Raw genomic sequence first — 24726 nt, 5'->3', positions numbered from 1 at the left:
AGACTATTGTAAGGCATGCGGTACCATCGGTCATTGGGCAAAGATGTGTCGAAAAACCAAGCATGAAAGCAAGATACAACCCAGACACACGGGCGGATCAACCACCCAACAAAAGGGACGCAATCGATCCAGGAACCGAAGGTTCAGAAACCAATCCACATATCGAGGGAAGGACAGAGATCGGAGCCCGTCCCAACGGGACTGGAACAAATCGGTTGATGCTGTCACTGAAAGTAACCCTCATGAACGCCCATGGCAGGAGCAGGAAGACAACGTTGAAGTCAGTTTTCATTCCATTGGCTCCAAAGACACAAAGGAGGCATTTGTGGATGTCGAAATCGTCTGTCCTAAACGCACAGGAAGAGCTACCCTGAGCCTAAAAGTGGACACAGGAGCAGGTGGTAATGTTCTACCGTTGCGTATCTTGAAAGACATATACCCACAGACGTGGAGACAGATGATCACGCCTACGAGTGCACAACTTAGCGCATACAATGGCACTCAGATTACATGCCTGGGATCCATCACACTTGGATGCAGGTACAAGCAATCTCCATGGTCTCAACAATTCCTTTACATCACAGATGCTGCAGGCCCAGCAATCTTGGGACTACCTGGATGTAAGACGTTGGGAGTTGTCACCATCAACGAAATCAGAAACATCCCAGGAAGAAGCCTCCAGGACAGCCATCCGATCAAGTCTATCAAAGACTTACAAGAGATGTACCCCCATCAGTTTGACACAATTGGAAACTTCAAGGGGGAAGCCATCCTCTATCTCAAGGATGATGCAACGCCCTCAATAGACCCCCCTAGAAAGTGCAGTGTCCACATCCGTGATAAGTTGAAGGCAGAACTAGACAAGATGGAGCAGGAAGGTGTTATCCGCAAAGTTCAACACTACACAGAGTGGTGTAGCTCCCTAACGACAAGTGTCAAGAAGGACGGAAGCCTAAGAGTATGTCTTGACCCCAAAAGACTGAACAATGCTCTTCGAAGGTGCCCTCACAAGATACCTACTTTAGAGGAGCTGAACCCAGCATTCAGCGGTGCCAAGTTCTTCTCGAAGCTTGATGCAAAATCGGGCTATTGGTCTGTACACTTGGAGAAGAAATCACAAGAGTTGACCACCTTCAGGACACCCTTTGGTCGCTACTGCTTCCAGCGCTTACCGTTTGGACTGTCGGTAAGCCAGGATATATTCCAGGAACGCATGGACCACATCATTGCACAGGTCCCTGGCTGTGTAGGAATTGCAGATGACATTGCTGTTTTCGGCCAGACAGAAGCCGAACATGACCACAACCTCCTCCAGCTCATGGAGACAGCCAGACGTGAAGGGTTAGTCTTCAATAGCACCAAATGCCACATCAAGACAGACCACATAGAGTTCTTTGGCTCTGTCTACACAGCTGATGGCATACGCCCCGACCCCAAGAAAGTGGAAGATGTTTGTCAAATGCCCACACCTCAGGACAAGGATGACCTGCAGAGGAGTCTTGGATTCTTCACGTACTTAGCACCATACATTCCCAACTATGCGGAACGTTCATCCATACTTCGGGACCTACTCAAGAAAGACGTACCATTCCTCTGGCAGGAGGACCACCAACATGCCTTTGATGATCTGAAGCAGGCAATCACTCCTGAATCATGCCTGAAGTACTTCAATCCTCAGGAAGAGACTACTGTTGAGGTAGATGCCTCCCAGAAAGGCCTAGGGGCGTGCCTTTTACAAGGAGGAATTCCAGTAGCATTCGCATCCAAAAGCCTATCACCTGCACAGGCAAACTACTCAAACATCGAGCGTGAAGCACTTGGACTAGTATTTGGCATTACAAGGTTCCATACTTACCTGTTTGGAAGGACATTCACGGTGGAAACAGATCATAAACCCCTCGAGATGATCTGGAAGAAACCACTTTCAAGTGCACCACCTCGTCTCCAACGCCTACTGATCAAGATACAAGGCTATGACTGCCAGGTACGCTACAAGCCAGGCAAGAACATGGTACTCTCAGATGCCCTGAGCAGACTGCCAAATCCTCACAAGAGACAAGACATTCCACTTGACCAGCAAGTGGATGAAGTACACTTGGACATTGAGGACTTTCACGGAGTTGACCTAACTAGCTTTGAGGAACCAAAGCAGAAGCAACTGCAGGATGAGACAGCCAGAGACCCAGTCCTCAAATTACTCTGGCAAACAGTTGTCACCGGATGGCCTGATACAATCAAGGAACTCCCTACTTCTATCAGAAGCTTCTGGCCATTCAGAGATGAAATCGGCATCTCAAACGGTGTGATATTCAAGGGGAAGCGAGTTCTCATTCCTCAATCACTACGGGATGACATCAAGAGTCAGTTGCACCAAGGCCACATGGGGATAGAGAGAACGAGAAGGCTGGCAAGAGAGACAGTATACTGGCCTGGAATAGACAGTGGCATTGAGAAACTTGTGAAAGCATGTGAGGCATGCCAAGCCCACCAAGCTAGGAACCAGAAGGAACCACTTCAACCACACGAGATCCCATCTTCCCCGTGGACCAAACTAGCCACTGATCTGTTCACCCTGGAAGGAGAAGACTATCTGCTGATAACAGACTACTACTCAAAGTATCCCCTTGTCCACAAACTCCCAAACACGAGTAGTAGGACAGTTGCAAATATAGTCAGTGCAACATTCAGTCTCTTTGGAGTACCAGCACAGATTGTTTCAGACAATGGACCCCAATATGCTGGTCAACCGTTCAAAACCATGTGCAAGAAGTGGGGAATCAAGCACACAACCTCATCGCCGAGGTACCCCCGGTCGAACGGGATGGCTGAAAGGAATGTGAGGACCATCAAATCCCTCATGAAGAAATGCAATGAAACTGGTCAAGATATCCAGATTGCACTTCTACACTACCGTGCAACCCCACTGGGATCCAATCTTCCCTCCCCAGCTGAGCTCCTGCTTGGAAGACAGATACGCACTACCCTTCCAAGTCACCACGTCTCCAGTCATCGTAACTCAGATGAGATCTATGACAATCTGGTGAAACGACAGCAGCGAATGAAGGAGGACCATGACAAGATGGCGAGACCCAGTCTTCCGGCACTACACGTGGGACAGAGAGTTAGACTCCGAGATGCCCAGGACCAAACGTGGATCCCTGCCCGGGTGACAAAAGTCTGCAAGGAACCACACTCCTATGAGGTGGAGACACCCAATGGAACACGGCTCAGGAGGAACCGTTCCCACCTTCGCGAGGTTCCTTCCATCAAAACCCCTCCACAAAACACAGAAGCTAAGCTTCCAGTACGTAGACGTGTGAGCTTCGCTGATGGAGATGTAACAGAACCACAGAACACTCCAACACAACTCCCTCCCAAACCAATCCTAAAAACTGGAAGGACTGGTTACAAGCAGTTGGAGCCAGGTACCACAGTTACTAGGTCCGGTAGAGTGGTCAGAAAGCCATTGCGTTATCGAGACACATAGTGTGCATACACGCATAGATGAGATATCTTCAAATGCGTAATGGGGGAGGAGATGATGTATATAAGTTCTAAATTTTGAAAATGAGTCATGCAACATGATTGCATAGCCCCAAAACTGGGTAGACTCCTGAACATTGTTACATTATGATATATCAGGTTGTCCTGTTATAAAGAACACTGATGGATTATATTATAATGTCCTACTTTTTATGTGAGAAGTGATTAACGTGAACACTCGTATACATGATAATACAAGAGTTTGAAATTGTGATAACACAATGTGTTAAACAGTATCCACTTCAGTCTTCAGACACCCAAGTTATCAAATTGTGTTGATTTATGTTAACTGCAGAACAGCTCTATTTGTTAACTATACAACAAACTCTGGTCAATAGAGTCGTGTAATTCAGTATCAACTCTGAATTGTTAAAAGTTGAAGTTTTCTGTGTTAACTAGCAAGCAAAAGAGGTACCTTTGTATCATTCGGTTGCATACACACCAATGCATACAACTATTACTCACTGTATGAATGAAGTTAGTTGAAAGGTGTATTATGTAAGTATCATAAGTGTGCAACCTAACGGAATGTTTTGACAAAAAACATGCATACACTATACTGTTTTAGCTATTATATGAAAATGACAAAAGCGTTGCAGTTTATTAGTTCGTTTGAGAGCGAATTTCAAAAAGTATTGGTACTGGCATAGAAAACAAACTTGGTATGATAAAAGGAACACTCTGTAACTTTCTTTAAGGAGAGGGGGATGTTGTATAATGTAACCAGTTATACTATGCCCTTGGCAACGGCACTATATTGTACGCGCATGTACACCACCGTAACCAGGGCCATGAGTTCTGTGCCAATAAAGCCTCAAGCCAGCAAGATGTACCTCTAGTTCTGTCTCCGAATCAAACCTTATTTCTGCGTCTGTCTTTACTTTTGTGTTATGAAACTGCCACAAAGTCCTACCTCATAACACAACACACAGCATGAGCACGCACGGGCAACACGCGGATATAAATGTGTAGCATTTGCTGTCCGCTTTCGTAATTTCCCTGTCGCGGGCGGGCTGCAGCTTCATCGTCAATCCAATTGGAAGCAACGCCGGCAAGCTTATAACAAAGGTTAGGAAAACACTTTTTAAAAACAAATTGTCTTTTGTCAGTCAACCATGCTGGTACTGGTCTAGCATAGGCCAGGGTTCGAAGAACAACAACTAACAAGGTCTACTACCCTGGTGGACTCGAGTCTTCATTTGTCTAGTCCGACGTGTAGAGATACGCGTAGGCACTAGTAAATTTACGTTAATGCACATCAAGCTCGTTACAATTTCTAACGTTAATTCAGTCTGTCACTGTGTCTGTGGTTCTTGAGAATTGGACATTTAGTTACTCATGAAATTGTCTTACATGTGCCAGATTTTCAAATGTTTTGTCTTTGAAATAATATGGCAAATATAGTGTACTTACCCTCCCTTTCGATTCCTAGTTCTCAGTACCGCGGTAGTTGTCCACTGCACGTCACCAGTCACTGACACTGGCTAACTCTACGGCTATCCTGGGTTTTAGGGGTCTAAATTATTTTGGGCTGCTCTGGTCGGGCTAGTCACTGGCCAAATTGCACACACACACACAGGACCAAAAGTTGTTTTGGGTGTGTCTGATCCTGGGACGAGCCAGCCTGGGTGGGTTATGTGTGAGAATGCCTGTATTACACATGTAGGACCTATGTCATATGGTTTGTCTGTGCTGCTGTTGTACAGTGGCCTGTTCTCATCAACTTAAGAAATTGGCTTAAGTCCTAAAGTTCTGTAACAGAACACTAAATTTACACTGCCTACCTACAGTATAGATTTCAGAATGTGAATGGCCTGCAGGCTGTAGGGCCTAGTATAGCACAATAGGGCCTACCATGATCTCTCCTAAATTGTCAATTTCCACACCATGTCCATTAAAGTTGGTATTCAATGTCCATGTGATGGTTGCTCTTGTACAGGTGTGACGGGTCTGTCGAGAGAATGACATCTAGCACTAGCAGTGATGAAGGGGATCTTACCAATACCGCCTCATCCTGGTGGCAGCGGCAGAAGCAGGAATCTAAAAATTTCAGAGTTGATGAGTGTGAAGAGTGCAGATACGTCGCAGGTCTGAGCATGTATGGAGTTGCAATTTATGTGGCATATACAGCAATCCAGCGGCAGAAACTCAGACAAGCCAAGACACTGTGGGGTGCAGCGCCAGCATTTATTTTCTCCACATGTAAGGGAAAAGTGTCAGTGAAACTGATGCAATGTTTACTATTGGATCTACTCTCTATTGAATGCCTTTACTTTCATTTTCTTTACTATACATGTTGTTTACACCATTTTGCATCCAAATAATAGGGTACTTCGTTATACATGATGTAAATGACCCTTTGGTGTACAGGTACATGTATATGATTCCCCCTTCCTGTAAAACCTCTAAAATGAGAGCAATTACTTACGTGTACCGTACATTGTATCGATTATAGCAATGTTTGTAAGCATTGAAGCAGGTAGATCTACCTTTTCCACTTAAATGAAAAGCAGAACTGCCAAGTCTCCCTTATTCTACAGGAAGCTTCCTCAAAATCTCATTATCTCTGCATGTCTGCACAAAAGAATACAAAAATCTTCGTGATTTACCGGTAATAATAATTTCTGCCCATTAAGATGTGTTTAATATACAAGTATCTCTCTGATTGCTCTTCGGCATCTCCCTGATTATGATGGGTGATTGTTGGCAGCCCTGTGAAAGGTGACAGTGTAATATAAAAAGTTTGTTTCATGACAGCAAAGGGTGTTGTTTCTTATGATCCTTGTCTTTTAGGAATAGCTACTGATGACAGGAAGTTGTAAAGTGATATTTATCATACAAACCATAAACTCTGCTTTCCCATCTTTGTGCATGGTTATGAATCTTCATGACACGTTCTTCAAACTGCTCTTTTGTTTTGTCTGTAGTAATCGCCGGTCTGGGTACTGCTCGGCTGCTACGCATCAATCCCTTCAACAGCAGCGGCAGTGAACTAGGAATAGACTTCCTCCAGCAATGGAAGAAGAAGAAGGCTACAAAGCCAGTAGACTCTGAGGAGCCAAAGAGCTGAAGCAGATGTTGGACCCACATGGCAAGGTAGTGCCAGGAACCACTTCCTCTTATCATCATCCCAAGAAGATGACAGCTTCTGATGGAAGCTTGAAGCATCAAACCCTGTGTCTTCTCACAGGCATGTAAGGTTATTGCCAGGATATCCTGTGGAATGGCCAGGTGGGGGAATGAGAAGAGCGCAGGAGGAAAACATGGGAGAGGAGATTGCTGACTGGAGATACATGGAAACAGAAGTGAATGGATTTTTGCAATGCAATTTTTGCATTGGTTACAAACTCGTCCACAATGGAGCTGTATCGTTCACTTCAAAGTCATGAAATTAACTATCGGTGCTACATTTATAGGTTTCTCTTCTGGCATGATGTCTTATGTAAAATTGATCTCTAAGTGCACCCTGTAATCTGTTTGCACTCAATTTAAAGTTGTCTCCCCTCCCGCAACTTCAGCAAACAATGAAATGAAATCACTTTATGATGCAGCTGGCATACACATGGTTGTTAGCGACATTTGGAATAGTGACACTGACTGGGATCATGCTGAGCTACCAGCTGGTTGTTTACTTCCCACATTGTGGTATATCAGATTTTCATGTGTTGTCATTATGAATAATTGAATAATGTGGAGTTTAATCTGTTTGGGGCTGTGTTTGACTTTCTGATCCCTAACTTGATTGAGCAATCAGCCTTGGTTCATGATAATTAATACTTTGTGTGGTAGCTACGGTGGGTATGGTTCATGAAGTCTTGTAAACATGTTACGTTTTAGAAAAGCACCACACAGGAATAGATCACATAAAAAATCATCATCAGTACCAACCTAGCTGGGCCCAAGAGTTAGAACAGCTATTCAGGGTAATTGGCTATGATGAGCACCCTACTCCTTACCAGTAACACTTTGTCAGATTTAGATCTATAGGCCTGGTATTTGAGAGAACCATTATGCTTACGAGTTCATCAGCACTAACACAAAAGTTGGCAAAACCTATTTATGAGATTGCCAATGCATGAGACTTGATTCAAAACTCTGATTCTGAATAGCCATACACTACATGTTATTGCCAACTATAGTTGACATTGCTCGAGCTGATACACAATTCCCAGTGAGCAATGCTTTTGATAGGTTTGAATTGCACTCCACTTGCCAGAGCAAATAACATGATGTAATGTAAGGGCAACACAGTTATGATGGCCACACAATTTAAGTGTTGTAAATGAAACAAGAAGTGAACAGTGAAAGTATTCTGATGTTATGGAAGAGTGACTTCAAAAGATTTGTTGCACAAGTCATGTACAAGTAGCATGTAAAGTCAGTGAAAATTTGCAATTTTGTAGGTGTTGTCTACTACAATGTAAATGCCCAGAACCCTCACGTCAAGTTATGTCAATTTCTGCCATGACACCATCGTGATCACATCTCAAATTGAAGCACAAATGGTTCAGAATATTTGCAAATCTCCTCTTCACCAATTGGGATTATCATGTGCAACTTTACATTTTTCTGACCATGCTTGTTTTGAATGTATTCATCTTGTGCACAGATGATATTAAATGAAATAAGAGAGTAGGGTTTCTACACAGATGTACTGTATGCAGGTAGTCTGTTGCCATGGAGAATGCTAATGCTACAGTCACACATGGCAGGGTCACAAAACGGATTTGATCTGGGTGAAAATGAGCTGGATTAGTCCCGGAATGGAGGGTAATTTATGCTACAGTCACACACGGCCAGATTTCGAAATGGGTCCATAAGGAATTAAAACTGTATCGACCCGGTTCGAGCCGTGGAGACCTGTATTGACCCGTATCGAACCGTATAAAAATCTGCTTTAAATCCTTAACTGAATCCTTTTCGACCCCTATCGACCCGTGTCAACCCGCTTCGACCCTTCCCAACCCGGATGCAAACCTCGTCATCATCCGTTGCATGAAGGCAATGCAGTATACTGCAAGGGTCCATACAGTTTTATGCTGCAGGTTGCAGCGGGTCGATGTGAGTCAGTGAAGTTCACACCGGGTCAATTCGGATATCAATACGGAATTGAAATCTGTGAGAAAATTTTGAACATGACCAAAAAATTTTCACCGCCTTATCGTAGCCCCCAGAATCCATCTGGTATTGACACGGGTTATGATGTAGGTCAATGCGGGTCTCTACAGCTCGAACCGGGTCAATGAGGTTCTAATTCCTTATGGACCTGGTTCGAAATCCGGTCATGTGTGACTGTAGCATTAGGAAAAAAGCATTAGGTAAAACCAGAATGAGAATGGCAGGATGTAGAGGAGAAGTGTAGCTTTTGGCTCATTGTTGAATGGCTGGTTGGCCACTTGGAAACCTGGTGTGAAAAAGAAAAATATTGCAAGAGAGAAATATCAGACTGTTGATAGGAAAATGTAGATGAAAGCAAAATGATCATTACAAGCAAAATCTCCAATGCAAAAGTATGACAGTGGCAGAGACTCCAACCCCAAGCGTTTCTTAGATGGGTCAGGGAGATTCTCCTGCCTGGACCCCCTCAGCAAACTGGAGACTCTGATCATGTGGATTGCAAAATATTTTGTATGGCAAGCTTCATAAGGGCCCTGAAAGCTCTATGCTTGTGCATGTTCAGTTGTGCTATCTTAGCCTTACTTTTGAACATACAATGTGCATTTATATGACAGAACTGATGTTGAGTATGAGAAAGCTAATTTCTAAGCGGGAGAAAATGCATCCCACCAGGAGACACGTCTAGAGCAAGAGATATTCAAAGACGGGGGATTTTGAGAGAAAACGGTCTCAAATTTGGAGAGATAGAGTCTCTGCAGTAATTTGTAGTGTACCACACTAGAAGATCACATTGCATCGTCTTAACACTAGTCAACCGTACATGATATTTTCAGACACGTGTTAAAATTGGTAATACAAAATGAACAAACAATACTCGAATAACTGGTTGGGGGGGGGGGGGGGAGCATCAGCTTTAACCGAGTTGTGTAACAATGAATGCCAAACAATTCAGACACCTTATAAATGTGACCTACCAGAAAGGTGTGTGTGTGTGTGCATGTGTGTGTGTGTGTTTTACAAAGCTTCAGTGTGTAAATGACTCTTTCCCTCTTATCACTTACATTTGCTTGAAGACCGTGTCTGGATGTGAAATAAAAGAACTCCCCCAAAACAAACAAACAAAAAATGACAAACTCGCCAAAGACATGTTAGATTTTGTGTATTGTGGGTGGGATGTATGTCAATATGATGCTGAAATGCCTACATGAGACAAAATTGTACATGAAATGAATATTTTTGTTCGTATGATCTATAGTAATGACTGAAACAAAACAAAATTGCACATTTTCATGATTGTGCGAAAGGTTTTTGTAAAAATTTTAATTTTTACACAGATCAGATAGAAGAGTTTGTAGCAGGGGTGGGAAGAAGAACATGGAATTGTTTTTGCTCTTCGAGTGCACTCATGCACATAATACTATTGTAATAAGACAAACATAATTTGCTTTGTGAACTTCTATTCTATTGAAATAGAAACATACTCATAAAGCAAACCTGTTATGAGCTGTAATGCCATCAAATGATAATAATAGCACATAAAATTTAGTACATTGTACATGTAATTTGAAAAATGTTGACAAGAAAGGCGCACTTCAGAGAACATTCACAGGGACTGTACAACAAACAAATAACAGGTACAGTGCACTCCAATTACAACGAACATGGTTGTAACGAAATTCTGGTTACAACAAAGTCAAAGTTCGGGCCGCAACATTATCCACTATGTATTTTCATTGTTTATGTGTTTGGTTATAATGAATTTTCGATATAACTTAAAAAAACTGCCGGTCCAGAGGACTTCGTTATAGCGGGAGCCCGCTGTATAGTTATGTGGATTCATTGAATGCAGAAATACTGTAGTAGAACACACCAGGAAATTTTGAGGAAATTGGAGAATGAATTCAAAAGTTATGAATTTTCAAAGTTTGATTAAAGCCCATGAGCCACTATTGCTGAAAAAGACGGCTACAATTTGTGATGTCACAGTAGTGGAATGATGTGAAAGAAATATGAATAGAATTCCTCAAAATTTGGTAAAGAATATTCCCCCTGATGGAGGCAAGACAAGCGCTCTTTCATTATGCTAGCACAGCACAAATATAATATTGAATTTTCGTTATACTTTCTTTATATCATTCCTCTACTATGGCATCACAAACTGTTGTAGCCTTCCTTTCCAGCAATAGCAGTAACAGAACTTAAAATAAAAATTATGCATTTGTATCTTTCTCGAACTTCACTGATGTGTTCTACTATATTGCTGCATTGACTGATCAACATAAATGCATATATTTATGTTAAATTTATCACCATTATTAAAAGGACACATCAAACATCTTCATCACATGACTAATAAAACTGGCAAAGAATGCTGACACTTTGCATATCTTTGACATCTTCATGCTGTTGCTTTTTAGGTTTGCAGATTTAATGCACAGACTGTTATCTAGTAAGTATTCCTTTTAAGGCAATATTCTTAATGAGATAAATTTTCCTTAATTTTGTGAGAAAATAACAAACATGCACAAGTTTGGGATTTATATGTACGTGACGGATCAGCTGAACCGTGCCAAAGCAGAACCACTTTCTTACCATTCAAAGTTACAATACCTTATTGTACAAAGGGTAAATCTGCAATCAGCAAACTTACAGTTCCAAGGCCTGAGAGATATACACAGCATGAAATATATAGGTTAAAAAAATGTCTTTTCATAACAGTCTGAATTTATACTTTGTTGAAACGACAGTGATATGTTTACACTTAGAGAACTTAATGAGACACAAAGGAACACAAATATAAAGGAACTGGTTGCAATATTCCTACACTTTATTCTATGAACCATGGCGAATAAAGATCACATTGCAGTAAAATATGATTGACCATCAAAAAAGTCAACAGTGACCTCTGACACCATTTGTCTAAAGAGAAAAGAAAAGAAAGACACCTTTAAAGTTCAAAAAGTTTGAAATTCAGGAATAACAGCTATATGATCAAACTTATGACACTTCACATGAAATAAAATCTTGAAGGACTTGAAGTGCAATTTTGCATCATGTTTGAGTTGACTTGGACAGAGTAAAATAAGGCAAAAAGAATGGTCGAAGTTTCATAAAAACTCGGATGAGACGGAAACATTTTTGCTGCAACCACACAAACCAATCAAAAGGGGCACTGAAGTCATCACCTACTCTCTCACTGGTTTGTACACAAATATAGTCAACCTTGCTTTAGTCGAATCTATTTGGACTGAAGAAATAGCTTCAACATAGAGAAAACTCAACTTACTTGTATGAGGGATTAAAATCAATAGAATATAAAGAGAAGAGGACTTGAAAAGACCTTTGACTTACAGTATGTGATTATTTGACTTATGCAAGATCGACTTACGCAAGGTTGACTATATCAAAACACTTTGTTTTGGTTGATAACTTTGTATTATAAACCCTTTCCCCATAACATTCATTATTACTGGGTTATTGCAAGACTACAATAATTTGATGTGATGAAAATATTAATTGATTTCATGCCCCAGAAAGGAAGGAAATTTTTATAGTAAAGATTTATCCATAGATTATGGTAGTGGAAGATGGTGACATCATTACCTCCTCCAATTTCAGTGTGTCGTTGATGCTCCCGGCCTAGCAGACCCAATTTTAATTATTTTTCCCCCCAAGATTTATGACTCATTCATTCACAAATATGGCAAGATGCAATACAATGCCCTGCACTGATGAGTGCTATTGCTAACAGAGAGTGCACACACCACATAGCGCAGGCTTTAAAATCCACAAGGTCGCATGATTCTACAATGCCTTCAGCTGTCAAGGAAGATTCATACCAATCCAAACTCTGTAAAATACTACACTGTTATTCCAACGCTGTGGCACATTCAATGCAAATCACACATCAAATGGCATATACATAGTGAGGGCAGTATATGTATATGCATACATACCAATAACAAATATTCATGTTACTGTACTAGAGACTTAGTAAGTGATAGCCATGCTTTGCACAAGCAATGACTACAGACTGATATTGCAAACTAAATTTACCCATTCTTACCACTCCTGTGAAAAATAGGGACATGGTCATTGGTGCACTGCCAAATATTATTCATCTCTGTTGAGGTACAGGACATAATGTTCCACTGAATGCCCACAAGAGGTATGCTTAAATGCCCACAAAAGATATGCTTAAATGCCCACAAAAGATATGCCTACATGCAGAGCATCTCAAATATATGCACTGAAGAGGAAAAAATAAAGATGCATAGACATTTTCACACCTGCACTATCAAAGCACACGTCAGTATTGTATACTGCTACCAATGCAGTAACAAATGAGAACATGTTCTACATATAAATTTCATTCAGCTTTCCTTGATGTTTTCAACTGTCTCATTCCATTCACATCACAAGAGCCATATGCACCAATATATACGCAGCTAGTGACACACTTTGAACATACAGAAAACAGCTACCAGTAGCTGAACTCACAATCGCACACATTTGTTTCAGTCCCGAAGGACTGTAGCATACTGAAGAATGCATAGGTTGTACAATACACACGTACCACCAAACAAAGGTCTGTCTCCTTCACTGATAAGCTCAGATTTGGTACCGGTACCTGGTATCTGTTGAGCAAACAGTCAAATGATGCAGATACAGTATAAATAGCAGCGACACTGCTGCCAGTCAATATTCCCTTATACAGACTGGTCTACATCACAAGGGGCTAGATAGCGGACGTATGCGTATGGTCAAGGAGTGGTTTACTCTTTCCATCACATCAAGCTTTTTATCTGTACTGATTTGATCCCTGTACCCCATCAAGTATTCGAGGAAAAAAAAAATTGCTGCAGAAATGTCTGTCTTGTCCTAATTGAATAACAAACTCTGAATTTTATTACCTCTACTCTAATAGTAAAACACAAGATCAGAAAGACATACATCAGATATATGCCAATTTGAATAACAGGAAATTAAATGTCCATTAATGAATCAGTACTGAACATAAAGCAATTAAGAAGATTTTGTAAATTCTGCAACAGAGACCAATAAATAATTTGTAAATCTGTTTTTTCCCGATCAATATATGATCATCAAAATTAAAATTTCTGTTTTCTCAATGAAATTTAAAGCACCATGACAAAAGTTACAAGACACCTTTCATGTGGTTTTCACAATTTGATCAAACAACAACAACAAAAACAATGCAGGCATTGGTTCATTTGCACCTAGACACACAGATACCTGCCCCGAGTAACTAATGTCCAAACAATTTTGAGCAAAGGATGAGAAATATATATGTAAGAAGAGATTTGCATACATTTTTTCATTGGGCCTTGACAGATTACAGCTACCAGCAGATTGACATGTTAGGATGTATGTGAAGTGGTATCTACTGTATTATATTACTTTGAAAGTAACCAACCATTTTGTACATACGCCTCTGTAAATATGGGTACACTATAATTACACATATCATAATTTCATCACCGCTTTAACATGGTCATTTGAAGATGTAGACTACATTATGCACTGAAAGATAAATAAATTCAGACCTACATGTGATGACTGAAAAGGCGGCACCAACAGCACATTATCATGAAAAAAAAAGAGATGCAAATACTGATTTGAGTTCATAGAGGAGAGGTTGTTTTGGATGTTGGTCTTTTGTCGTTAAATATTCAGTTTGCTGCTTAAAATGGCAGTCTCTTTTTTACCTCCTGTTCAAGTCATAAGACTAAGATGTCATCACAAACCAAAAATAATCCTGTAATTAGCATGCTTTCAGTGCCATATCACACATTCAAATACACATGGGAGATTCTAATACATGTGGGCACATATTTGGTGTATTCTAATTCTAATTACAGTAATTGCAAATATAAGACGTAATAAATGGATTATTCCATCACATTGATATCAGCGTTATCTCACAGGAATATCAAACAAATAGTACATCCATTTTGTACTATTCATCCTGCTAATAAAGCCAGAAAATATCTGATAATCTGGATCACATTACATACAAACTGTAGTATATGATACCATAAAGAGCCCTGTGGCTGTACACAAGATACGGCATCTGGTCAGGATACTTTCTGTAAAATACCAATGTCATGTATTTTTGGAAACAATGTCAACACACTTGTACCTTCAGTCAACCCTATCCAAGTGGTTGTCTGCTTCCTGTGTGCAAATAAATTTCCTTCGGATAAATTTTGTGTAAAATGCCCTGTATTACATCAGAGAGAGGGTTTTCCACCTCCCTGATTACATGGTGTCTTAAATCATTTGTCCACTGCTAAGTATTTTTCTCACAGTTTGTTCCCTCCTCACTCACACCTGGTTAGTTTTGTTTCTGCTTGCATCCCTGAATCTCAGATAAGAGCCATTTAAGGTCAATCAACTTTTGCTTTGTTTTGCTGTCTATAATACTATAGCGGAACCTACACAGACCATTTTGACAATCAGTGCTTTGACAATGTTCAGAACACGTACGAGTCTGAAGAATCTAACTGCTTGTTATATGCAATGAGAGTGGCCATCAATCCATCATTGGCCACCAGTTTGCATAAAAACATGACTACATCTAATTCCTATGAATAGCTGATATACTTGGGTTTGACTTAACACATGTCAAACGTACAATACTGCTTAGTGCACTATTTTCACATCTACATATAAATAATTTTAAACCTTCAAAGAAGAAAAAGAAAAGAAAATAGATGGAAGAGTTGAAGAAGCAGAAAAAGCTGTCAAGCCAGTCACCCTGCGGTCAATGAAATTCTAACCCTGACAAAATAGCACCACATCGATATTTGCAATTTACGTACACATTCGCAATGATCATGAGTTTTTATGCCTTCTTATGGTTCTGCATATCAACATAATGCAAGATGCTGATCTGAAGGTGGAAACACACTTCATACATCACCGATACAATTCAAGTTGCATACATTTATCAAAAGGGACAGTTATGAAATCTATGAGGTCTCCAAAGCTAGGATGACGTTAACATAGACAAAGCAGAAATTGCTACACTGTTTTGTACACTAATCTGTACAAATAAACAGAATCATCGTCATATTGGCAGAGCATATATGGATTCTACACAGAACTGGCTATGGCCTAATCAGATGATTCAACTGACAGAGTAGCAACAGATTAATACTACAACCTAAACAGACTGAAGTTTGAGAAAAGTAACCTGAATTTGATTAAGCCTAGGATTTCATGTACAGCTGCTACACTACTTGTTTAATTGTATACAGCCGCTCTAGACTCAAATGCCTCTTTATACTAGCAGAGTGTCAAGGAGAAATAAGTAGCAATCAAATGACATGATGTAACAAGCATCCACTTATTCCTGTTCTTCTTCTACTCCTCCTCATCATGAATCATATACTGTAAAAGTGGAAATCTTCACGGTGTGGAAATTTTTGCGCATTTCACGCACACTGAAGCTAGCACGAAAATAGAAGCACACAAATATTTTTGCATGCCAGTAGCTAATGTCCTGATTCTGCAGAATCAAAAACAGGAGAAATCCATCTTACCATGCTGAGCATGAAAAATTACTTGCGCAAAAATATCCACTTTTACAGTATTTGTCTGGTGATCATTACCCAGGACCAGCTGCTCCACTCAAGCGCTGCTGTCTCTATTAAGTTTCATCTGGCTGGTCCATCAGCATACCGGTATCTGCACCCCATCCATTGATGCCATCCACGGCTGAGGGATCATAGATACCTCTGCAGCATCTCACCCTTAATGAGCATAAATCACTGAATCTACAATGTCCGCAGGATTTACTCAAGAGCTTATGATTCATTATGTTCTCCAAAAGTTGTCTTCCAATGTTATGCTTTTTTTAAAAGATCTTGATCATTTTTTTCATTTTGTTGTTCTTTTCAACCAACACAAAACAATTCCGTGAAGATACATTCCAGGTACATTCTCCATAAACCTGTTTCTGCCGTACCCTGAATAAACCTCATCCATGTGATGAATTAAAATATCAAAAATGGGTCAAGCACATGTGAACAAAATGAATAGCAGAATGCCTTTTCTAAAATACTTTCATTATAGCAATTCCATTCCAAAATACATTTTCAGTGTAGAAAAGAAGAAAGAAGAAATATCCTACAAACCAACAAATTTGAATATGAATGGGGAAATCAAAAATACAGTAGCACTAATTGCAAAATATGTGATGTATTTGTACGGAATTTCTACCCACGCTTTTTTCTTTGTCTCCTCTGTAATCTTCTGTCCAGAGATCATAGATAGCAGCCCCAGAATGATAGTTTTAAATGTGAGATGAGCCAACCCCATCATTGTCACACCAATGAGTTCACGAACCATCATGGCAGCCACCTGGTACAGACCAGGCCATTGAATCTGAGGGGGTGGCAGCTCTGTGTAAGGAGGAGGCATACCAAAATGGTGAGCCAGCCAGATACTGGAGTAGATGCCAGTGGTCACCCCCATGATAACTATGGTATCACCCCGTGTGCTACTCCAGCCATCTTGGGTTGGATAGATTGTCCCAAGGAAAAGGGCTGTTACTATGGAGACGAGTGGGGCAACGGGATGCGTTATTAGGAAGGTGTCCAGCTGCTCCAAAAATTGAAAGACGATGAACATGAGGATGGCCGTGAGAATGATCCCAACTATGATATCCTGAAAGGTAATAATGAGATTATAATAGATGTACTGTAAATCACACCATGGTCTAATTTTCAAAATCAATTAATGTGATCTATAACTATATCAAGGGACACAACAACAAAAGTTTTTCTTACAAATCCAGCAAATTCATGAGATTCATGAAACTCATTGAATTCAAATGTCTAAAAACAAAGAATGAAAGTAATTTGAATTTCACAAACATGTAAAACATGCTACAAATTTGAACAATTTTGCCTGATTTTGGAGGAAATAGTTTGAACCCATTATAAAAAAAAAATTCACACATCTAATTGCGCCAATGCCAAGAATACTGGTATCTTACATCTAAAAAGAAACAAACCAAAAACAAACAAACAGACAAAACATGTCTTTTTATTTAAGAAAAAAAGAACCACTTGCCTAGGTTACAAACCAGGAGCAGATCCAGGAATTCCGTAAAGGGTAGGCGCCTTTACAAACTTAACCCCCTAATTTTTCCTATTATTTCTTTTGTTTTAGCAAAAAATAAAGAGGGGGTGGGTGCCTGCCCCCCCCCCCCCCCCCCCCATTGGATTCACCATTGCAAACCAAAGATTTTGTGGGGAAGGGGAGCACTGAATTACCTGGTACACTAACAAAGACATCAAACAAAATCAAATCTTGAAATGCAAACATTATATAAAGTCACTATGATGATAGAACTGAATGCCATCTACTGAATACCAAGACATTCATTGATAGATAGTACAATGCCATTATCTTCCTCTTACCATTATATAATGCATTCCTTTATAGAGACGACTCAAGCACACCAAAAGAGTCCATGATGAAGCAAGAAGAATGCCAGCAACTGGGGAATACTGTGTTTAGAAAATGGAAAGAGGGATGGATTGAGCACAATAGATCTAAACTATGTTTCAAAAACACTCACATTCATTTTGTGAGTGAGCACAAGTCTTTGAACTGCAAATATGAAATAATTTTTAATGACACAAGAAAGGCATCAAATGGTGAATATCTATGAGATACTGTAATCTAAAAACTTTCTTTTCCTTCCATAGCTGTATTCTCATATGAAGAACAAAATTACACTGCTATATTATGGGAACAAGACATTATGTATTAAAGGGCACAAAATTATCCTCCTACCCCCCCCCCCCCCCACCTCCACGTCTTGAAAATGCGGTCAAACTTTGAAAAGTCAATACTTAGCCCTGGATATAATAGATACTGTCTTGGCCTTACCTCTACTTTGTCCCATGAGACCACTAGTAGTGTGAAAGGTACCAGTGTTCCTACCATGGCGTGAGTGGATGGCATACCATACTCCCGAAAATACCGCCTCTCTAGTGGTGCAACAGGAGGGGCAGATGGGCGCGGCCACTTGATGATCTGAATGGTTTAAAAAACAACACTTCATCTTCAATACTCATCATCTTATACAATTCTGCACTGAAACAGAACTACATGGTATTATGTCACACATTTTCTCAGTTCATTACAGTACATAATTATTCTATCCCTGTCAATAATAGCATAGGCCTACATGTACTAAAGAGGATGTGGGGTTGTATCCGTATGCTCATACTGCAGACAATATCACCATATCCAGTTTGCATCGATTCTATGTCATTGTGTCCACTATCTGATCAATGTTCTATGAAGACACTTGGAAATGGAACTTGTGATTAGAGTGTAGGGTGGACTAGTGGACATGGGGTGGACATGACATTTCATGTGCAAAATGCCACATTTGATATATATCGGTAATGTGTTTGCGACACATACATTGGAATCAATGCCATACTCACACTGCCTTTCTTGCCAACAGTAGTTGGGGATGACTAGATGTCATTGAAAGTCAGTGATAACATGTGTGTTTCCTAGGCTATGGTATACCTGGTATAGTGTAGGTCCCAAGACTGAAACTGTTAACTATAATTTTCTTACAGGAATCTTACATGAAGTTAGCGCAACCAGACGCCGTGCGAAGCAGATGGAATTTGTGTACAGCGACGGGGCTGTTCAATGGATGATGTTCATATTCTTTTACGTACCCCGGCACGGGGCGCTGTAGCTAACAGCAGGGAGGTGAGATAAAAACACCTCCCTGCTAACAGTTAGTATGTGTTGGGGGTCGCTGCCAGGTGCGGTTTATAGTTTCAATTAATCACAGCGGCAAGAATAAAACTACACTGAAATTCTTGTGCAAAAATACAACCTGTTTAACTAATAATCATGATAATATAGATCTACAAGTGGGTGCCTACAGGTGTTCTGCTACACCAGTTGAGATACAGCTGTAGATCCTACTTATCCCCCGTTCACACCACACTTGTCACATTAGTGACCGTAACACAGTCAATGAATGGGAATGCTTTGTTACCTCTTTGCTTGACTGCCCGATGTACATAAGCAGCCCCCACATTAGGGCAACTCTTCGAATAATCCACGGCGACAAGTTGAAGAACCAAAAGGGGTAGAAGGTGTAATAGAATATGTCATCTCCAAGGGCAGCGCCAAAGGCGAAAAGGTAGTACCAGAACTTGTTGTGCACACGATAGCTCACTGGAATTTCCAGCGACGCTGTAGGCTTCCCGAGCTGTACTTCTCGCGGGGAACTCAGGGCATGCTGCTCTTCTGATGATGAGCTGTGTACTGTATCCCCGTAAACTTGACGTCGCGATACGTCTGAACTGTTTTCTCGTATACCTTGACCCTTAACAATATCATTTCTTTGTTGCGAATCTCCTGTAATGCCATTGATGCAATCGTTTTCATGAACACATTCTAGACCAAAATACAGCTGAATATTTGCAACCGTTTCGGCATTGTAGAGCCATCCACTTCCACCCCACCCCATGATAACTTCACCCTGTCCCGATCGAGCGAACACTGAGTTCATCATAGTCCACTGCGTGCCTGAGCTGCCTGGACTGCCTTCGTATTCGGCGTGCACACTCTAGCTGCTAGCATCACGCGGAAGTACCGTCGTTGAGGGCGTGTAGTATAAGGAGAGACCCCCCGAAAGACAGTCCAGTCGATCTTGCCACCTTTTCCCAAAATCTTTTTTTCGGGGGCAGCAATTTGTGGACTCGCGCGATGCGTGGACTGTCGCGATCAAGAAGACTTCGCGCTACCGCCAATGAGGGCGTATAAGAGAGTGAGAAAAAAGAAAAGAGTCCCAGTCCCGTATCGGGACTAAGTTCATCAAGGATCGTTCAGTGCATGCTTGCAGTACAGTGTATAGTAAGGGTACTAGGTCTCGCGCAGGGACTTAATGATCGCGCATAGCGTAACTGCGTATAGCAAGCAATATTACGCGTAGGACTAAGCGCAAAATTTGCCGATACGCCCATGGAATAAAAATACCTGACAACCGCTAAACATGAGAAGGAAGCAGGTAAGAAATTTTGATTTCAAACAAATTTTTCACTAAATTTCCAATTTTTTGGAACAAATTTTTCACTAAATTTCCAATTTTTTACCTTATAATTTACCTACCTTAGCTTAAAATCTTTTTTAAGGATGTTGTAGCCTAGACGTGTCGTCTCGCTTGTCTCGTTCGTATGATCGTAGCCGATAGAATTCGTAATTTGTTCGATCGATCGTTTATAATATTCTACGAAAGCCGAAGCACGCTACAGCCGCAGAGAGGGGCAGACACTTTCACGCATGAAACTACATAGGGCAGTTGCGCGATCTTTACATACCCCGAGAAATTGAACGCATAAAATTAAGTCCGACATACAAACGGCGACAGCGCACTACTCCGTCATCGTATCATCAGGAGATTCTGGGAGGTGATTTTTCTGCATTTTCGTTATATTTATTGAGAAATTCAGGTACGATTGTGGAATAATTTTTATTATACGAGCATCACAAATTTTCGTGCGCGATATCTAGACCCCTCAACCATACATTAATTTTGTTCCATCCCCCGCGCCCGCCGTTACGATCGACACGCAATCCCCAATAAAACGTACTTTATGTACAGTAATTCCGGTCCGCGTCAAAGATGATGGAGCGCCGCGCTTACGGGTAAATAATTCCCCATAGAGACGTGTGTTAAAATTCAAAAGTCAAAAAATTCTCTAAAATAGCTGGGAGAAATGAGGTGTACCATCTTCACTAACCTGGATACTAATAAGTGAGATATATCCTTTCATCCATAAAATTCCCAAGGCAGGTTCTTCAGCTCAAACTCTGTCCAAGGGTCCGCAAAGCCAGACTACGAGTTCTTTTCACCTATTTTCTGTATATGCACCCAATTATACCCAATAGTCCCTGCAAAAGCTTTCATCTTCCAACCAAAATGCAGTTTGTAGAGGAATTCATACTCAATAATCTGCAGGTTTTTGCCAAACTGCATCATTGATTTTTAATCATTTTTTTTCTTCGTTTATTTTGAGGGGTCTGGGACATTCCATTTTATTTACATGTGTGAGCCCTATAGTATAGTATAGAGGCCATAGGCCCTATTTCTTAGTTGAGTGCTTAACATCATAAATGTGTTTTTGATGATATTTGCCCATACATCATATTATGAGAAATTGCACAATGAAGGGTTGTAAAGCTTCTCAAAGGTACACGTTTGAAAATGATGCCCTTTTGGATTTTTTTTTTCAAAAAATTAGTTCTTCATAAGATGAATACATATGCAGGCAGTCATCCTTGGTTAAGGGGTTGTCATCATCACCTTATTCCCTACAAAGTACTTGAAAAGACTTTGTTTGTCAAACAGACTAACTTTATGTATTTTGAGCTGTTTCAGTGGTAGCCAAAACAAAGAAATACATTAAAATACAACGATCATTCCAAGTTGTGTGATACTGATGACTATGTGCTGAGATCTATAGTACCACAAGAACATAATAAAAAAGCAAATTGTAATAGTTAAGCAGAGTTGGGGGTGGGTAGAGGAGGGGGCGGGGGAAGGAGAGGGGGAAGGAGGAGGGGTGGGGAGGAGGGATTTGACAGAATAGATCAACATAAAGCAGCAGAACTTGTATGGGATGGATACTTCCCATTGACTTGTGTGCATTACATGCATACTCTATAGGGCTCACACGGGTAAATAATTCCCCATAGAGACGTGTGTTAAAGTTCAAAAGTCAAAAAATTCTCTAAAATAGCAGGGAGAAATGAGGTGTACCATCTTCACTAACCTGGATACTAATAAGTGAGAGATATCCTTTCATCCATAAAATTCCCAAGGCAGGTTCTTCAGCTCAAACTCTGTCCAAGGGTCCGCGAAGCCAGACTACGAGTTCTTTTCACTCTAAAAAATCACCTATTTTCTGTACATGCACCCAATGAAAATATAATCCCTTCAAATTCCATGAGAAAAGTTTTCATCTTCCAACCAAAATGCAGTTTGTAGAGGAATTCATACTCAATATCTGCAGCTATTCAGTTTTTTGCCAAATTGCATTATTTATTTTTAATCATTTTTTCCTCATTTATTTTGGTATCATTCTATTTTATTTACAGGTGTGAGCCCTATACAGTATTAGTGCATGGAGAGAATTCCAGCGCACGGTATTCGAGTGCGCTTCTGTATTCTTTGGTACAATGTATTGGAGAACTGGTGATAAGATTTTGAAGGTTATGGCGGTATCAATACTGATTTTACGCAAAGTCTAGAAAATCCAACTGGCGGTATATTACCTGTGAGGCGGAATGTGGATTCTAAAGTCAATTTTAAAGAAAGGAATTTGATAGAATTAGGTAGATCGTTCAAGTTATCAAATTTAAATGGGCGTTTGGTGCGTTTACGTGTGATAATTCAAGTACTATAGATTATTGTTTGATATCTAGTGATTCGTTTAATACTGGAAAGAAATTATGAAGTGGATTGTTTTGATGATTCACTATCTGATAAACATAATGCACTATACATGTTTCCTTTGATTTTGATTCTGATGAAATTAATGATGAAACTGCATGTACGCATAGAGAATGTAATGCAACCCAAGAGTCAACAAAGATTGTGTGGGATCAGGCAAAATGTTCTGATTTCAGAAGTGAAATTAATGATCGAGAGCATCATAGATGACATCTCTGCTTCCCACCTCCCTGACTGAATTGAGTGATGTCAATCAAACCGTGATAGATAATTTTGTTCGTTTCATTACAAACCGTGTACTTTACAGCAGCCTCAAACATGAATATGGTTAGAAGGTCTGTAACAAAAACTAAAGATAATTTCGCAAAATCTTCGGATGATAAACCATGGTTTGACGATAATTGCTAAAAAAAAAAATATCAAATTGAAAAAGAAATGTAAATGTGATGGTTTTAATCGTGATGTAGTGGATGAGTTTGAAAAATGTCAGAAGATCGCGCAAGAAAACCTTAAAGAAAGCACAATCATGTTCTTTAAGGACACCCATGAAAAATACGTACGTTAAAGAATAAAAATCCAAATGAGTATTGGAATATCAAAAATCCCTCAAGAAAAACGAAATCAGGGAAGTGTTCAATTGACATTGGAACTTTCCAGAAACATTTTATAAGTTTAAATGATATTAATGATGGTATGCTGGGATCGAAATCTACGAGTTTTTGTGAATACTTAATTGTAATGCAGCACATATTCCTCTTACCATGCATATTGAACATGATTATAATGATCGAATATCTGTAGAAGAGGTGACTGCTCACACTATAGAACAGTTGAAAAACAATAAAGCATCTGGTTTTGATTTGATACTTAATGAATAAAAAAAAACCAGCAATGCGTCTCTAGTGAATGTAATAACTAAATTGGTATGATTGGTATGATACGCCCTACAAAAAGAAAGGATCTGTTAATGACCCTGATAATTTTTTATCGTGGAATATCTTTATCAAGTTGCATTGGCAAATTATTTATACTTCAGTAATTAATGATAGATTAACAGATTTTCTTGATGATAATCATGCCATCGGGGAAGAACAGGCAGGATTTAGCGGGACTTATTCAACTGTTGATCACATATTTGTATTGCAATCAGTTATTGACTTGTATTTATCACAGAGAAAAAGAGTTTATTGTGCGTTGATATAATATTATATGAAAGCATTTGACTCTGTCGATAGAACATTGCTATGGAATAAAGTTGCTAGATGTAATATACAGGGAAAAGTTTTCGACGTAATCCGAAATATGTATCAAAATCGATCCTTCAATTGCATTTTTTAAATGAAATCTTGTACCATATAGGATATATACATTACCACACGAATACCATCACAGCTGAATGACTATTAATGTCATTACCACATGAGCCTGTGGTATATAATAACTATTATTAGGCCTACCCATCGAGTTCTGTGGTATTGAACATTCTCATGGTATTTTGTGTTGTAACATCAGTTCTGTAACACAGGCTAATACAT

General features: G+C 40.0%; 2 protein-coding genes across 2 annotated transcripts; one reads left to right on the top strand and one right to left on the bottom strand.

Moving 5' to 3' along the window:
• The first annotated feature begins 4532 nt into the window (after nucleotides 1-4532).
• Nucleotides 4533-8176, top strand: LOC140234241 (uncharacterized). Its single transcript, XM_072314307.1, has 3 exons — nucleotides 4533-4611; nucleotides 5483-5745; nucleotides 6471-8176. The coding sequence occupies exons 2-3, from the start codon at nucleotides 5505-5507 to the stop codon at nucleotides 6611-6613; spliced, it is 384 nt and encodes a 127-aa protein (XP_072170408.1). The 5' UTR covers nucleotides 4533-4611; nucleotides 5483-5504; the 3' UTR covers nucleotides 6614-8176.
• Nucleotides 8177-16815: 8639 nt separating this feature from the next.
• LOC140227201 (sphingosine-1-phosphate phosphatase 2-like) lies at nucleotides 16816-20206 on the bottom strand. The gene is made up of 4 exons (XM_072307632.1): nucleotides 19730-20206; nucleotides 18589-18735; nucleotides 18114-18203; nucleotides 16816-17355 (listed from the first exon to the last, which is right to left on the bottom strand). Exons 1-4 carry the CDS (start codon nucleotides 20204-20206, stop codon nucleotides 16816-16818), a joined length of 1254 nt encoding a protein of 417 aa, XP_072163733.1.
• Nucleotides 20207-24726: the final 4520 nt, after the last annotated feature.

The sequence above is a fragment of the Diadema setosum genome, chromosome 1 (assembly GCF_964275005.1).
Source record: "Diadema setosum chromosome 1, eeDiaSeto1, whole genome shotgun sequence".
In the NCBI taxonomy this organism is placed as follows: Eukaryota; Metazoa; Echinodermata; class Echinoidea; order Diadematoida; family Diadematidae; genus Diadema; species Diadema setosum.
The sequence above is the reverse complement of the archived record's forward strand: the minus strand, read 5'-3'. Positions and strand labels throughout refer to the sequence as shown.

What these genes read in the sequence shown, in the direction of transcription:
- LOC140227201 (XM_072307632.1), bottom strand. Translation starts at nt 20,206, where the DNA reads ATGGGGTGGGGTGGAAGTGGATGGCTCTACAATGCCGAAACGGTTGCA. An exon ending in TCTCATGGGACAAAGTAGAG is followed by an intron (nt 18,204 to 18,588) that starts GTAAGGCCAAGA and finishes TTCTAAACACAG; the next exon opens with TATTCCCCAGTTGCTGGCAT. An exon ending in AAGGAATGCATTATATAATG is followed by an intron (nt 17,356 to 18,113) that starts GTAAGAGGAAGA and finishes ATTACCTTTCAG; the next exon opens with GATATCATAGTTGGGATCAT.
- LOC140234241 (XM_072314307.1), top strand. Translation starts at nt 5,505, where the DNA reads ATGACATCTAGCACTAGCAGTGATGAAGGGGATCTTACCAATACCGCC. An exon ending in AGCATTTATTTTCTCCACAT is followed by an intron (nt 5,746 to 6,470) that starts GTAAGGGAAAAG and finishes TTTTGTCTGTAG; the next exon opens with TAATCGCCGGTCTGGGTACT.